We start from the raw sequence: 17,951 nt of genomic DNA, 5'->3' as shown, positions 1-17,951 counted from the left end.
CTATCTGACCTCAAGAAGAAATTGTTTCATTGTCTAGACGACTGGAAATCTGAAGATTAGCACCTTGGACCAACCCTGACACTAAGAATGCAGGACCGATTCTTCTCAAGAATATTCTTTTTATAAGAACCCTCGGCTTTTCTTTCTCCTTTGAAACACTTCCAGGTTTTGCTTAACTGTGTTTCCAGTTTGCAAACACTAAGATCCTTAAATAAATCCTTGTCATGTACTTCCTAGCAAAGCCTCCTGACCATTTTTGAGTTCATTTGACAACTTATAATGGAAATATTCATCTTAAATATAAAGATGAGGGAGTGCAGTAAAATCAGTAAATATGACAGTAAATAAAATTTAACTTGTAGTACATTAAAAACATGATAAAAAATTAAGCTTCAAACAACATATATGATAAATATGAAATTATATACCTAATATATAATGATTTCTTATAAATCAATAAAATAAATAATGATACAAGTTTAAAATAGTGTGTAAAAGACATGGAAAAATAATTCACTAAATAAAATGACAGAAAATATAAACCAACTGTTAATCACACTGTAAATTCAAACCACAATGTCATGTCACTTTTGATTATAAAAAAATAAAATTATACTTTAATTAATCTCTGACCCAGTAATTCCACTTCTAGGACCCAATCCCAAATAATTAAATAGCTATATAAATGTGTTTTATTTAAGGATGTTTATTGAAGCACTATTTATAAAAACAACCTAAAATTCCCACAATAGAGACAAGCTTAAATTAAGTATGGAACACTCATACCATGGAACATTTTACAGCTGTTCAAAATCACAAGTTCTCAATGACAGGGAAAAATGCTTAAGCCATATAGTTCAGGGGTTTTTTTTTGTTTTTTGTTTTTTTTTAAAAAACAAGATACAAAGCTGTACATAGAGCAGAACTTCAAAATTTCAAATACAAATACTTATAGATACATGTATATATATATATATATATATACATATCACAAGTCAAAAAATGACTAAAAGAAAAATGCAAATGTTAACACTTGTTATTTTTATGCAGTGGGATCTTTAGAGATTTTATTCTCTCATTTAAGTTTTCTATATTTTCCAATTTTCTCAAAATTATCAGATATTCACATTTAGAAAAAATAATAAATAATAATAATATAAAAGTGAGATCCAAGGGTTTCCAAAAGATACAAACATAAATATCAAATGTCCTTTTTTGTTTTATAAATGGCTAAATCTTCCAGCTAAAAAGTTTTTATTTCCAGTAGTAATACTTGTATTTTTGCCTTGACTGGATTTCGATAGAGGATCCACTGCAACATATTTGATTTGGAAACCTCCTGCTGTCACTGAAGCATCACTTAGAAACTTCAAGGTCATGACATTTCCTGGAGAGGAGAAAGATACAAAAGAAGAAAGATGTTACTCTTCCTCAATTTAGCTGATAAAAATGTCAAGTTTTAGCCTTCCTTTGACTCTCTCTCTCTTTTTTTTTTATAGTGTTCTCATCCCTCAACTACCTCCTACAGCTCATAAGATGTCTTCTTTTAACTTTCTGTTAACATATATATGTCCTCTAGAAAAGAATAAGAGATAAACAAAAGGTTTAATAGGTTATGGTTCCCAGGGAGATTTTAACAGGGAAATGAATGAATAAGCTTTAAGCATTAATTATTCAAGAATTGAACAAGTAGTTCCATCTCTTGTAATGATGCATAAATGAGAATTGCGTGCACTGCAAGGCTAAGGTGTGGGAGTAATTTAGCTGGTAGTATCTGAGCTTAAGGACTGCTTAGAAGTTGCAGTTCAAGGTGCTTTGTTGTTTTTAGTTGCATAAGCATTGTGATAATTTTATGACTTGGAAGAAAAATAGAGCAAGTAAGAATGCCAACTACCAGTACTGGTGATGAAAATAAAAAGAAAAAATGAAGACATCTAAGAAAATAAAGTTCTTAGCCAGAAAAGAGCAGTTTGGGGCAATAGCAGTGGTATTGCTTATTGAGATAAATTTATGCTACTACAAGAGCATTTCTTGAGGTACATTTCATGGGATAAAGTTGCAGAAAATAATTTGTAAAAGGAAAAAGACTTGGGAACCATTGCCTATCATAGCTACTCTTTTGAGATATACTATGAATAATTAACATATTAAAAGCTCTCTGACAATTTCCAGTAAAGAAACCTGTTTAACATTATTTAACCCAAAGTTACCCAAATTTACTTGACCTTAGAGCCCATTTCTAATGTAACACCTGTTGAAAACATCTCACAGAACTGCGTTCTTTACAACTCTTTCTGGGGAATGATATACTAAGGTAAAAATGCAACAAATAATATGTAAAATTTGTTCAGTGACAGAGGGTATTTTTAACAACTTTATAAATTACTTCAATTCTTTATCCATGAAAAATTTTGGCCTTTTATTACATTTATGGAAATCATAAGCAACAGCAATGTTCATGGATTTGCAGATTTGAGACTATCTCAAACTGCATATCCTGCAAATGATAAGAGTTTATACATTTTTGTGCAAGGAGTTGTCATAAATTTTTATTTAAGAATAAATAAACATTTCTTTGAATTTTACAACCTAGCAAGCTACATCTGTCCTCAGTTCTCTCAACTTTAATAAGTAAATTATTGGGTTCTTTACTTTCATTGACATTGGGAAAAGAAATCCTAGTTTTGCCCCTCAATTTAGAGCCATTACCTGTACTAATGATGTCTTCTGGGAGCTCATCTCCGCAGTATCTAAAAGGGGATTTTAAAAAAGAGAGGTCAAGCGAATGAATATTATACAGCTATTACAAGTAGCTCTTACCGACAAAGTGCTTTATGTCCCCTAAGTAATGGATTCTTTTCCTATTATTTTATGATGTTTTGTTTGTTTTTTTAACTTCAATTAGTAAGGGAGAAGAGGTTAAAACATTGTTTGAGATAACTTCACGATTTTAATGAGATTCTTAAGAAAGGATATGTGGCATTTCTACTCTGTGTACCTATAAAACTATTTGTGTAGTAGACAATTTGAATCTATTTGGAAAAATTCAAAATTTGTTTCTGATTAATCTCATAAAGTTTTCTTCATAGTTGAAGGAATGGGTGTATGGTCAGTGGTATTAATATTGTGAATTCTAGAGTAGACTAATTTAAACGCGGAAAATGAGGCTGGACATTATTGATTGTGGACGAAGAAAGGGCTTGCACGGTGAGCCTCACAACTCAGAGACCGAAAGTAACCACATAGGAAGATATGAACATAAAAATTCCTAATTAAACGTGCGTCATGGAGGGTAGCCACATCCTTGGCCTGTAGCTTCCTTGACAAAGGTCAATCTTTACCTTAAATGAGCCTGTTTATTGTCTTTTTGCATCTAAGATAACAAACCTTGGAATGTCAGAGTAATCTTTTCCAGACCCCTCAGGGTACAACTTCCCACCAGAGGACAAGAACACAGAGCCCCTCATTGTTATCTTGTTCTATCTCTATGTGCGGTAATTGTTAATTATTAACTATGCGACCAAGTATGTGTGTCACTGTTTTATCTTTTATCCAACCTCAGTTTTCCCCACTTTGCTTTCTCCCGCCTCCCTAATCTACCACCAATACATTTCATGTAACCTCTTTATGTCTCCTCCTTTGAGTCTAATGTATAAAATCAGTTGTAAAACTACTATTCTTTAGAGCATTTTCTCGATTGTCGAGATTTTGCTTCCTGGCAATTGTTGTCAGTTTGGCTCAAATAAACTCTTATGAGACTTTTTCTTAGACTGGATGCTCTTTTGTAGACAAGATAAAAGAGGATTTTGATTTTTATCTGAATCATGTCTTAAAGTGTGTGTCAGGGGCAGGGTAAGTCTATTCTTTAGGTAGATATAAATTAAATAATTAGCAAATAACCTGTTAAAAACCTTTTGCAAATAGTTTGTGATTTTATCTAGGGCTGTAAGTTTTAAAATTAGGTGTAGAATAAAAACATCATCTTAATTTCCAAGGTAGGAGGTCTCTTCTTTCAAAAACTGCTTTATTCTTAATTCTATTAACTCATTTCATGTGTTCTTCAAAGTATTTTTAAAACTTTTTGAAATTTTTTTTATAGCAATAGTCTCAGTCAAAGAACAAACCAAAACAAAGCAAGAAACACTCTCCCTCTCTTAACTGTTGTTCATTTATTGCAAGAAACGCCTTTGTTTTTCTTTGTATTTAATTACACATTACAAAATCAACATAAAAACTGTTGAGTCTGTCATTTTTAATTGTTCCTACTACCATTTCCTTCATTAAATTACTGCCATGGATAATAGAGCATGATAACTGATAGTCTATAGATAATGGGTAGTTTAGAAGATACATTATTAAGTGGGGACTTGAATATATAAAACACCTGATTGCACACTCTTTAATTTGCAATATTTTGTAAAGCTCTCAAAATTTAAACTACATTAAAGATTTAAGGTAGGAACAGAAAAATTTTGTGTCCCAGCATGTTGAAAAAACAAAGGAAAAATTTTGAGAAAAGGAGCACTTGATTTTTATGGCAAAGAAAGCTATTTTTTAAGAAGAACCCATTGTAGGTTTAGCTAAATTGTATGAAAGAAAGGGCTCTACTTTGCTTATTTACCTTACATCCATAATGCTTAGCACAATGCTTTGTACACAGAAGAAAGGCAGTAATTACTGAATTTATAATTCTTTTTAGGAAATTGACAGAAATTAGAACACTTACAAACCCTAACAAATTTCCCATTTCACACATCTTTCTTCCTCCTGCTATTGATCAATCTTGAAGTCTTTATAAATAGACTATTTAATTAATTGTTACAACTTAATAATCAAAAGGCAGCCATCACTATTTTAAAAACAAGTAGTAGTTGATTATGGTTTAACATGCTAAGGAAAATCTTAGTTATAATAGAATATGGTGTTGCAGGAGACTAGAAATACTAGAAAGTCAATATTGTAGGAAAAGTTAGGGGAAACTAAAGAAACATCAAAATATTGACTGTTCCTTTAACTCTGGTATGAGGAAACAATACATACCTTCCCACAAAGCCATGGATATCATCATAACTGTCATATATTTCGACATAGTCAGCCAAGCAAGCTGGGTCATCTTCAAGGTCAAAGTCCAAAAAACTCAGGTGAATACGTTGACCATACTTGAGTCTAATGTGCCAGTAGCAGATTTGGTTATCATCATACTCATTTGGGAAGCCTGGAGATTTAAAAATTCGCTTTGGATCTGTAAAGACACCACCACATTCCTTTGCTAAAATAGAAAAAAAAAAAGATAAGAAAACATTAGAAAAAATATTATTCCTACTTTAAAATGATATTCATTTCTTAGTGTTTCATCTTTTTATGAAAGAGTGAAGAAATGGCTTAATACACAGCATCTATAGCATATAATGTATGCTTACAGTTAAAGAATAAATGTATTTTTTCATCAATAGTAGCTCAATTCTCTAAACATAGACGTGTAAAATTTTTAAAAAGTAAAATAGCAAGAAAAAATAGTAATTTAATTGATTGTGCTCCTGGTTACATTTTTTTTTCACTTCTTTTTGTCTTTTAAGCATAGAATGCACAAGTTTTATATGTACGCTTCCACATGTTTTGACAAATACATATACCCCTGTTACTAACAGTTGAGTCAAGATGGCAGTGATTTTGTTCTGTGGTGTCACCACTGTCTTCAGGGACTTAAACACTTAGAATAATGAGTCCAGTAAATTCTGTTTGGAAAATCATTATAGAATTTCAGAATTACAAGAGACCTTGAAAGTCACTCTAATCCAGTTAAAAGGAATCATTGATAATTATTCTGTACTCTTTTTACTGGTTTTAAACTAACATCTTAATTCTAATATTTGAGGATCCGGTCAAGATATTCATGTTTGTTTATTTTTTATGTCATTTTTTATTTTATATATTTATGTTGTGCCATATAACCTGTTATAAGAACAAACAAATAACCTCTGCCAGAACCAGTGATTTGTAGTAGGACCTAGAGAGAAGCTATGAAAGGGCCCTGGTTAATTTTAATTCCATCCATATCAAATAAGTGTCTAGTGTCTTTAAAAAAAAATGACCTGGAAACTCAAAATTTATCTGAGTGGTGGTGGTAGTGCTGATTCTGGGTAGCATTCAAAGATATTTTTCATTTTATTAATTAGAAGCTTTTTACAAGAATATTCTCCTTTAAAAAATTATTATAAAATTTTTCATTTGAATCCTTAAAGTCATAGAAGTTAAGGAAGCTTATCTTCCCAGGGCAGAACAGGGTCTTAGTCTGGGGAGAGACAAAAGGTCAGGGATCTAGTCTGTGACCACTCTATATCCCAGTTTCTTCATTGGTGAAATAAATATAATTTATTAGTTCATTCATAGGATTATTCTGAGGATAAAATATAGAAGATAACTTAAAGACATTATATAAAATGTAAACTATTCTTATTATATTATTAAAATTTATGTGATACATGGTTTAAACGTGTATATAAGTATGTATGGTGCCAGATTTTGAAGTGACTTGCTCTGTCCTATAATACTCTTTTTTTGTTGTGTACATCATCATTAAATTAGGAAAAAAATTCAAATATTGAACTATTTTGATCGTCTATTTAGCTACATCTATTTAGCTCTATATTTTGTTACATATAGTTATTGCCTCATCTCTTATTTATTTAGAAAATGAAAATGACAGATTCACAAAGTTGACTGGGTCGCTGAGAAATGTTAATTGGTTAAAAAACATTCATATGAAAGATAGTCAACATCATGTTATACATTCAGAACTTGAATGAGCAAGTTTACTTCGAACACTTCTTAATGACCTTATTCTTCTTACTTCAATCAGCTCTAATTTGATGATATTGAGTAATTAGTAATGATTGCTTTATTTTTTCTGATATTGTTATGATTTTTTTCATTCCAATTATTTTTAATTAGTTGTTCTTCTCCCAAAGCTAGTTCTGGTAGTCCTCAGTCCCCAGCTGGTTAAAAAAATCCTAAATCATCAACATATCAACAAATTCAAAAGTAAGCTGAAAATTGAATAAGAACAAGTTTCCCAGGATTCTGTACACATATCTCCAGGGTAAAAAGTAGTCAGCTTCTATCATAAACAAAAGAAGTTAATAAAAATTCATAAATTAAGAAGTATTCTTACAAAAGGGCAATGGAATACTGTAAGAACCTTTCCATCAGCACCTCTTCATCTCCCCTAGACTTTGACTTATGGAAACAATCTAATAGTTTGTCAAGCAAAAGAAGAATCAGAGAATATATTCGGAAATAAATGTTACTCTTGAAAGTTAAAAGAGAGTTGCCTATATAAATATATTGAAGAAAAAGAAAGAAAGTAAGACATAGAGGAAAAGAAGGGTTACAAATTATTAACAATGACTAAATATAGGACTAGATATAGTATAGTACTGTATAGGCTTAAAGTATGTCAAATTGATTTGGAAGTTATAGTCCTAGATAGATGTAGTGTAAGTATTTATTCATATTTTGTCTTAAGTGGAAATAGGTGATAGCTGTAGGCAAAATTCTTTTCTACTTGGAATACACATTATTTTGAGATATAGATTAGTTACAAGCATGAGAAACTGTTCTCCAGTGGTTAATAACACTAAAAAATAAATTCTATAATAATATGCTAGAACTTCACTATTGTCTCCTATTGTTATGGACTTTCTTACGAAGTAGATCCAAATGGGACACCATCTGAGGATGTTTATGATCATAAATGTGGGGAAAGACTTAGTAAACACATTGTGACACTTTGTAATATTATCCTAGAGGAAATGCATCCAAAAAAAAGAACAGTTTATCTTTTTCTTCACAAACATGATCACGGAGTAACTCTTTATAGTGATTATAATGAGTTAATTTTTCCTTTAAAGTTATCCTAGCTATAATCAACCATGGAAAAAGAATATAAATAAAAATATACATATAATAATAACTAGTATATCTAATATATAATTATTAAAACAAACCACAGAGTGAGAGTTGCTCAGTTTGGAAATTAAATAATTTATGCACAAAAATAAATTAGGGAATTTGTTTATTGTCTCCTTTTCTCCATTCTATCAAAGGGATAATTTTGAACAGCTAACATTTGGTAGCATCACTTCATTGTCTTAGTTAATTAACTGTGACACATTCATAATCTGCTTTTTTCTCCCTTGTGGTCCGGAAGTTCTCTGTCACAGAAAAGACCTGAATTCACTATCCTATCTGCCTACTAAGTATTGTCTGTTTAATATTGGGTAAGTTACTTAAGCTCTTAAACTCTTGGTTTCTTGATTTCTAAAATGAGTGTAACAATAATTCCTTGCAGAGCTGTAACTATTGAGTGACAGTGTAGTTGAAGGAACATAAGTCAGTGTCTGGCACAACGATAATTACTCTGTGAATGGTAGTTATTAGTAATTATCATCATTAAATTAATTTATCTCTGGAAAACGAAGCTATATCTTTTTAACAGCCTCATAGTAACATGTAACCATTTTTGCAAAGTATAATATTATTTTTTTTAACAAACCATGTGGGTTGTAGCAATAGGCGTCCCATCTTTCACTCTTATTGAGACGAACTCCATAATCAATAACACCAGTTTTTCCAAATCCACAGTTGGGCCCTGGCTTCACAATGGGGTATCCGACTCTGCCCTTGGCCATCCACCCAGCAGCGCAGACATGAAATCCTGTAAGAGAATCAAAGGGCTGTAGGCTTAACTGGTAAATTCATTCAGCTGAGAGAAGGTCATCTTAACAAAGATGGCGCCTTCATACAATGATGGTTTCTTAGCTGCCCAAACCCATGTAAAAGGGGAAAAATTGTTTTCTTAAAAAAATAAAATAGAATTGGAACACATAAAATACAATATCTGACTTTTACTAGAAAATGACATCTCACTTGAAAAAAACAAAAGATGCCGATGAACTAGAAATCATAATACCATGGGGTATAAAAACAATCTAAATTCAGAGCTGGTTTCTTTTCACCAATGACCTATCTAGTGCAATGAAATAATTTCTAAAATTACCATCAATTCTGAAAAAAAAATTTTTTTTAATGATAATTTAATTATATTCTATTTCAGAATCAATTAAGACATTGCTAATATTTTTAAAAAATTGAAGAGGGATAAAAGCACTCATAAATTTCAAACAAAGTCTTAGCCCTGTTTTTCTTGCTCAACTTCAGAAATTGTTTAAATATTTGCCAATGCCATTCAAGAACAATTTTGCTAGAATTACAGGACAGCTAGTAGTGGCTCTGGCCTTTGTATGCATCATTTCACACGTAGCCCAGTGGCTGAGTAGTTATCTGGGGAGACTTTGGGGCATTTTAGAAAACATCTTTATTTTTGTCTTGAGTATTATGTAATAATAGAATAAGCTTTGCCAGATATTTCCCTATCAGCAAAGGGGTTCCTTCACTAGAGAAGAGTTCCAAATAGGGTGGCCTTTTAGATTTTCCTGAAAGTCCAAAAGAAATGGTAGCAGCCAATTTTTTTTTTTTTTTTGAATAAAGAAACAAATAGCACTAGTAAATTACTGGGTTTTTCACCAGGTCTCCTGATATCATCTTTCTAGTTCCTTTTTCCTGACATCTTATAACTTGTTTATCCTCTTTTTCCTCATAGCTTTTGATCCTGAAGTACAAATGTATTCTCCCACTTAATGCAAAAATAAACGAAAAGAAAAAGAAAAAAAGAAAAGAAAAAAATTTGAAAGAGAAAAACACTAAATTCAGTATTTCTTCTACCAAGTAAATTTCCTTATAAGATTCAATGTAGTAACATCATCTAACAGCTGCAGAAGCCCATAATCAGAGGTCAAGAGACAGAATAATATTAAAAATGAATAGTAATGACATTAAAATTAATGAGGAACTTAAATGATATGGAAATAATGTCTTCGTTTTCTTTTAACTTTTGTTTATTAGCTCACAATGGGCTGTAACCCCAAATAAGTTGTTAGTACTAGGAACCTTACCCTAGCTCTAGGCAGAGAAGATGAGTAAAGCCAGGGGGCGGAGACTTCACGGGGGCTTAGAAAACTATCGGTAGGGGTGGAGAGAGAAGTCTCATTAAGGGGTTATAGAAAAGGTGGAACATTTTTTTACCCAAAAGTGAAAAAGAAGGAAAGTCGTTGTCAAATTTGTTACCGATTTTTCTCGCTGCCTCTAGCTGCTTGTAGGTGGCGAGACGTCCACCTTCATATTCACACACCGCCTTTGCTTCTGCGTAGGTGAGCTTGTATTTGCCAGACCGCGCTTCTCTGTGGTATACACCTGCTGCTTGTTCTGTGAATTCACAAAATGTCATTAAGTGCACCATTATTTATTCTCGTGGAACAAGGGAAGTTCCGTGGCCTTAGCTGGAAGATTACATCAGCTATTGTTCATGCCAAAGGTTTCCCTGGGTCAGCCACTTTGGGCAGCTAAGTTTTCATTATTAGAAAGCTTTGAATGAGGGGAATTTTAGGGAAATCTGGGGGCATAGACAGGAACTTGAGGCTAAATTATGTTTCTGAACTGATAGCTTGAAAGTTTTCATACAACATTGTATTCCTATGCTACCAAAGGTGATTTAGTTTTGACTTCTTTTTTTTTTTGGCTTTAAGTCGTATAAAACTTAGAAAGGTAACTAATATGGGGAAAAAGGTGGTAAAGTCAAAAGAAACCAATGAAAATTGATCCATTATGTAGACTCACAATGATGGAGAAAAATAAGCTAAAATAGCCAGTTGAGGAAAATTACTAATGCAATATAATTGAGAAGTTACATAGAACTATTAGAGCTGTTATGATTAAAAACTGAGGAAAAGTTTGAAGAAATCCAAAGCAAACAAATATTGCATTAAAGAAAAGGAAACTAGATTCAAACACAACAGAGAAAAACCTGGACACACCTAACTACCCGTTCCTAAGTTCTTTATTTTGTCTTTTTTAGTTCACATTTGTTCCAACATATTTTAGGTAGTGTTAAATCATACATGAGTTGTGTCTCAGTAGATCACTGTTTAAATTGATTGTTTTGATTTTGGAGTGCATTTTGCCATGGAAACAATGTGAAAAGATTCCCAGGACAATAATCATAACAGCTCTAATAGTTCTATGTAGACTGTCAGATTATGGTTCTGTCCTTATACCCTGACTTGTGCAATCAGCCACCATTGAAACCATTTCTAATGAGAATATACATTCTTTTGCTTGCGGAGACACGGATCCAGCAATATTGGAAATGTCGTTCCTTGCTCTCCTCCCCAAGCTGAAATTAACAGTGCCACGGTTCAATAGGAGATGCTGCTTGGCATTCTCCCTGTTTTTCTGGACCCCAAGTGATCTTCTTTTTATACATTATATGGTAAAGGCCCATCACTGAGGACCTTACTCAATCTGATACTTATAGGTCAGAAAACACAGGGAACATCAAAGTTATTTTCCCCTTTGAAAGTTGTCTATTGCTCAAGTGTCCTTCATATTGTAAAGCCTCATTAACTAAACTTTCACTAGTTTCCAATTTGGTTGTTTTGAGCATATACCATGAGGTACTTCCTTAGGTGCCCTGGTTCAAGTCCTGTTCTCAAGCAACTTGGGCACTAGGGTGCAGTGCAAGTGCAGATGGTCCCCGATTTAGGATGGTTCAACTTATGATACCAGAGTTAAAAAGAAACCTTAGAGGTCCTCTATTTCAACATTCTCATTTTATCAATGTGGAACTGAGACTGAGTTTAAAGTACCCCGTTCTTGGGAGTTGCTAGCAGATTCCTGCCTTTGAATCCAACTCTCTTTCCTCCTTAAATCGTTTTTTATTACTACATTGATTTAACCAACTGTAAACAATTTGTGCTAGGCTGACTGGTCAATAATTTGTCCCAGATTGAAGCAATGTGCAATTACCCCCAGCCCCAGGTTTGCAGCATACTATTAACAAACACTTGGCTTTGCTCCTCTCTACCTCTAGGACAAAACTTCTATTATCTAGGCTTATATGTTTATAATATGCAACATTACTTAAACAAAACAACAGCTCCAAATTACTTGATCGTTAGAGAGTTTTATAACATTTCAAAGTTCATCCATATGGGTTTAATTCTTACTAGTTTCATGACAATCTTTTTCATTTCTGACAAATATTTATATGTCCTAAGTTTGATTATGTATGGTGAAAATAAACAGAGACTTGTTCATTCCTCTAGTAAATCTCAGGCCCCATCTTGGCCAAATGGACCTCACTGTACACAAAAGTAATTCACTAGCTCAGGCTGAAAAGAGGCAGCATTACAAATCAAGCTTTTTAATGAAATCCGCATGGCTGCAGTTATTACCAGAGAGAAACATGTTGCAAGAAAAATATTCTACAACTGTGTGCTGCTTAGCAAGCATAAAACCAGGATGTAGGTTAATTTTGCTTTCTTTTTATTTCTTTGCTTTACACAAGAATCCCTCAATTTTCTGCTTGAGAAATTCAATTTTTTTTCAGTATCAAACACAGTGATGAACAAACATAAAGCCATATTAATTTGTATTATGAGAATTAAAGCATTGTGTCGAGTGCTATAAAGAGTATTTTGGGTTTTCAGTATTTGGCTTTTTGGTCTCTTGTTTATATTCACAGTTGGGTCCATGTCATTCTTTACATTTAACAGAACGAAATAACAACTACAAAACTTTCCTTGTCTAGCAAAAACAGTAGAAAATTATATGGATAACTTGAACAAAAGGAATCAAAGTAAGAATGCATTCAGAAATAGAGGCCTTTTATATTTTTTTCTTTATTACAAGCTGACTTTGTCAAACTAGTCAAAAGATGTTTGGAAAAAGCAAGATATACACTACAGGTCAGAGTACATGGAGCAGTGATCATAAAATTATTGTATATTCCAACTTATCTGTTATGATTCTGTTATAATTACCTGCTATCAAATCTGACTGCAGATACATTGAAATAAAAACAAAATAATATATTGTTGTTTTTGTTAAAGAAATATTCCCCACAATACCACTACATCTACTTAAAAATTTTTTAATATATTTTTTATGGAATATAAATATTAACCTCTACTTTCTACTGAACAGTTTACTTTATAAAAAGATATTTTTAAATTTAGAAGGCAGGAACGCTTTTTAAAAAATGATAGATGCATTCCAATAGCTATCTTTCTTAAGCATTTTCGTTGAAAATATCAGGCTTGAACAGAGCAGAAAAATTTACTGCTCTGATGCACCGCTCCATAAATTCAAAGAAGTGGCATTCTCAATAAAACATCTCAATGAGTAAAGTTTCTTACCGAGCCATATGGAGTTATGAAAAATTCCGTTCTTGAATCCCCATCCATGAGCCTCTTCCCACAGCAAGACAAATAGGTAAATTAAGATAACCATATCTCAATTGTAGAGAAGTAATAGCCTATTCGGGGCTGCTCAGGATAAATTCTCAGAACAGAGGCTGAAATGTGACTGAAACATCTGGTTTCCACATCTTTTAAATGGTTTTTTCAACTGTGAGGTCAGCAAGTTCTCTCCAATGGCATTTCCCTCTGTAGAGTCACACAGTTAACTCAGTGTCTGAAGCAAATCCTCTGACTCATTTGCATTGGCAAGCACAACTAAGGATATATACAATGATTACCCACATTTTAAAATGTATTTCTCAGGAAAGGGTTCATTAATTATGTCTGTCACAGACACTTTTTATAAGGAAGTTTGTGTAACTTGATGCAGATTCAGCAGTGTTTTTTTAAAAAAAACAACACTTCAGTAGAAATTTTAAGAAAAGCCTTGAATGTCTTATTTGCAGTAAATCAGTTATAGAGTATGGAGTTTGGGGTTAAGCACTAATCTTGAACTTGACCCTGATAATGTTACTTTAGTTTTCCCTTAACATTGCCAGGCTTGTACAGAAAATTTACAACAAAAAGTGTGCACATTATAAGAAATCCTAAACCATCTCCGGTGATGTAGGATTTCTTTACCCTCTGCCTGGATTTGTCCTGGGAAGGGATCTGTTGCAGTCCTTGGTTTATTGTGTTTAACAGATAAATACATCAATTTCCAGAAAAGTAATTCAGTTTCAGAGCCTTAGCAGCTACTCAAACACAAATTTCCCCAGGCCGCCAATCCCTGAAGTTTTGGAAGAAAGATAGTTGGTTAGACAGCCATAAAGTTAATAAAAATATGGTCCTACCTTTCCCAAACCACTCTAATTTTGAAGATGATCAAAATAATAGGTAATAATTATCATAGTAGTCACCATGCCTTAAAATATCCCAAACTTTCTTCTCCTTTTGTCCTTTGGTAAAATGTCTGGTATACCCGTTGCTCTGACGCTAGTGGAATTTCCTGTTGATTGACAGCTAATTTTGGGCAACTCTTGCTTCTCTTTCTTAAAGGTCATTCTTTGCTACTTTGCAAGTGTCTCTGTTCTTGCTGCCAAACTGCTTCTCATTTGCTCCCATTCTTTTCATTTCTCTCATACTTTCTTAGTTCCTCCAGTGATATTATTCTCCGAAAAAGCCAAATTTCTAGACACACTGGCATGAAGTTAGCCTTGAATCTCTTAGACATCGTTGCATTGAACATCAAAAACTTGTCCTGATCTTATCTCTCCTCGAAAAAGCAATTGTGAGGATATAGACCGAGGGTACAGAATTTAGTGGATGCTCACTGAGGTGTTCATCAAGTTATTAGGGTTCAAAATCTCTATTTGGGGCCCACAGCAAATGAGACATAAAGGAATTGTATCCCAGTTCACTGATTAGAGAGTTTAAGTTTAGTGCAAAAGAGGATATAGTGTAGATCAAGTGGGTATGACCATGAAGGAGACAGGCACGGCCAGTGAGAAGAGGATGAATAGATAGTTGGAAGGAACAAACCATGGTGTTGCTCTGGAAAGCAGAACTGTATGAGTATTTTAAGTTTGTGGTTTAGGAAGTAAATATAACTTGTGCTAGGCTATAGCAAAACCGTCACAGCCTTCCTCATTCTTTGGTCATAATCTCTTGGCATGCTCTTTTAGCATCTCTATAAAGTACCTAATTTCCCCTAGTTTTCATGTATCAAAAATATTCTCAGGAAAGGATTGAAAATTAATCTTACCTAGGTCAAATAACTAACCATAGATATCTTTCTTTGTTCATTTGTATTTTAACAAAGCTCCAGCTATAGCAGGATGTGAATGTTCAACTTGTTTTAACATGAAAATATGATGATTGTTTTGATGGATTAACCCAATCCAGGGTGGAGAATTTCTTTTTCCCCTCCCAACTCCTGATACAGAGGACAAATACTTCCCTTCATCTTTGTACAATGTTTGGAAACCCTGTCCTTCCTATCATCCAGCAAATAAAAAACGGTACCTAATGATACACGCTCTGGATTTGAGGGGGTGTTCAATTCTACTGTGGAAGAAAGGAGAATGAGATTTTTATATGGAAAAGATGCGATAGGTGTGGGTGAGAATCCAGGGAAGAACAAGAGGGAGGAGGAGAGAAGAGTAGCAGAGGGAGTGTTGCCTCTGAATTTACCTTGGAAGTTGCCTAAGGTAAGTAGCCCCTCTGTCCAGCCCCCAGTACACACTACCCAGAATGTGTCTGAGGAGGAGAGAGAAGATACACTAATAAAACTTCCTTTCAAGAGCTCAGTAGACTCTACCAGTCAAAAGCTCTGCCTTCATGGATGAGTGCCCGCTGCCTCCTAAACACCCCATCTCAGGGTGTGTAGTGAGTTCTTTTGCGAATGCCAGTCACTGGCTGAAAACCCAACAAGATTGCTTATTGCAAAGGCAGCTACCCTTTTGTTTGCTTTTCCACAATGTTCCAATACCCATTAGCCTAAATGTTGACTAGATATCTAAGGACATGGTGGGGAGAATTCCACATCTGGTTTGGGCTAAGACTACACTGAACAAGCTGAAGATTTCCTAAGTTGGCACTGTAGTTTAGTGATGCCACTATTATACAAATGCTCTAAAAAATGAGACTCTAAAATAGAATCTCAAACATCTGTCAGAGGACAAGAGGAGGAAATCTTTTAAATTCTTTTATAAAAATTTAATTAGTTTTTTATTGACATAACATTGGTTAATAACATAAGTTTCAGACGTACACTATTGTGGTTTGATAGCTGTATACTCTATTGTGTGCTCACCACCAAAAGTCTAGCTTCCATCCATTACCATATATTTGACCCCCTTTACTTAATTCCCCCTACCCACTCTGGTAAACACCATTCTGTTGTATGTATCTATGAGTTTGCATTTGTTTTGCTTTGTTAATTCTTTTGTTACTTTTTGTTTTATATTCCACAGACGAGAGAGTTCATATGAGTTTTGTCCTTTTCCATCTGACTCACATGCTCAGTCTTTGCTGACAAGGAAAACGTATGGAGAAATGTCATGTGGATATGGACAGATGGGAGAAAGAGGAAGAAGGAGGAGAAACAACTGCTAAGAGATCGTATATCTGATTATACTTAAGGATTAGATTTGATTAGCAAGACATTGTGGAAAAATGCGATTCTTTGGCACACAGTATGAAAATGAAAACATAAATTATATCATTTATTAATTATATTTTGTAATCTGGGAAAGAAAAAGAAAACACAAGAAGGGAAGGGAAGAAAAGGGTGGAGCTCAGTGAATTACAAAATATGTCAGTAGAGGACATCTTCAAGAACGCTGCCAGTAAAACCATGAAATTCCAATACGTGAATGTCCCACACACCCTAAAATCTCCATAGGAACTAGGATGGGAATAAAGGCAAAATAAAAAATAAAGCTCATTCTCCTTGAGCATGATTTAATACAATTGGGGAGAAATTCTAATGCATGGCGTAGAATAAGTTTAAAGAAATGAAATATGTGGCATTTCACTCATTCATTCAATAAATAATTAAGAATCTTGGAGTAGAATGCTGCAAACTTTGACAGGGCCAGTAAGTAGGATGGAGTTTATGTAGAACATTGGAATATATATGGAAAAGTGAAGTATTTAGTTATTTATATCAAAAAGCTTTTAGATGGGAAATATGACACTAAATAGAATAAAGTGCTTTCAAGTTTATAGGAAAACAACGTGAGAAAGAGACCTGAAACTGACATTGACACCCCATAGGTATATGGGATAATGTCACCAGGTTTTCCTGGTTCTCCATCTTCTGGCAGTACAGCAGCATTGTACTTCGTGGCCCTCTGTGGTTTGTTGGGATCATGTGATTATTTCTGTCCAGTGAGATGTGAGCAGAAATTACACATGTGATCTCAGAGATGAGCATTTGATTGCTGATGCTCCAAAACTTTCTTCTCCCTAGCATGGAGGAAAACATTTGAGATGGCAGCTGTTCCATCACCTGGATCCCTGACTGATCCCTGATGTTATGTAGCACGAATGAAATATAAACCTATATTGTTTTAAGTCACTGATATTTTGAGATTGTTCATTACCGTTAGGATAACTTAATCTGTCCTGATTTATAGGAAGCTTACATGGATGTTAAAGTGGAGGATGACTTCAGAAGGTGGGAAATTCAGATGTGAAAGTTACAACGAGGAGGAGAAAGAGGAAGGGAAGGAGAAGAGAATAAGAAGAAGGAGACAATGATTAATGTCCTTAATATCCTCTCTCTCCCCAATTGACCTCCTTACAACACTCAGCTCCCCAATGGGTCTATGACCTGCCTTCTAAATTTGTTTACCAGTACTTCCTTAGATGCATTCATTCCAATCGAACCGTTCCCTATAACTCCGATTAAGTCTTCACATTGCTTTGTGTCTCCTTCCCCTCATCATCCCTTCTTTCAGTATAATAGATGAGGCTAAGGGAAGGAGAAGAATCAGGCATATTTCCTAGATCTTCTTTCACCACTGTTACCAAGTGTCACTAGTGAGAAAAGTCCGAGGTTTCATTCCTAATTCCTCTCTTCCTCTCACC

General features: G+C 33.8%; 1 protein-coding gene across 1 annotated transcript; it reads right to left on the bottom strand.

The window, feature by feature from the left end:
- Positions 1–979: 979 nt before the first annotated feature.
- On the bottom strand, positions 980–13,487 carry TNFAIP6 (TNF alpha induced protein 6). The gene is made up of 6 exons (XM_039855545.1): positions 13,314–13,487; positions 10,186–10,323; positions 8,555–8,716; positions 5,041–5,269; positions 2,710–2,750; positions 980–1,387 (listed from the first exon to the last, which is right to left on the bottom strand). The coding sequence occupies exons 1-6, from the start codon at positions 13,405–13,407 to the stop codon at positions 1,221–1,223; spliced, it is 831 nt and encodes a 276-aa protein (XP_039711479.1). The 5' UTR covers positions 13,408–13,487; the 3' UTR covers positions 980–1,220.
- Positions 13,488–17,951: the final 4,464 nt, after the last annotated feature.

This window comes from Pteropus medius, unplaced genomic scaffold, assembly GCF_902729225.1.
Source record: "Pteropus medius unplaced genomic scaffold, Ma_sr-lr_union100, whole genome shotgun sequence".
Lineage (NCBI taxonomy): Eukaryota > Metazoa > Chordata > Mammalia > Chiroptera > Pteropodidae > Pteropus > Pteropus medius.
Note: the sequence above shows the minus strand (reverse complement) of the source record. Positions and strands in the feature narration are given on the sequence as shown.

Bases quoted from the DNA above. Each gene is read 5' to 3' on its own strand.
- TNFAIP6 (XM_039855545.1), bottom strand. From the start codon at position 13,407: ATGGTTATCTTAATTTACCTATTTGTCTTGCTGTGGGAAGAGGCTCAT. The intron at 2,751-5,040 runs GTATGTATTGTT...ATCCCCTTTTAG, and splicing joins ATCCATGGCTTTGTGGGAAG to ATACTGCGGAGATGAGCTCC. The intron at 1,388-2,709 runs GTAATGGCTCTA...TCTCCTCTCCAG, and splicing joins AGAAGACATCATTAGTACAG to GAAATGTCATGACCTTGAAG.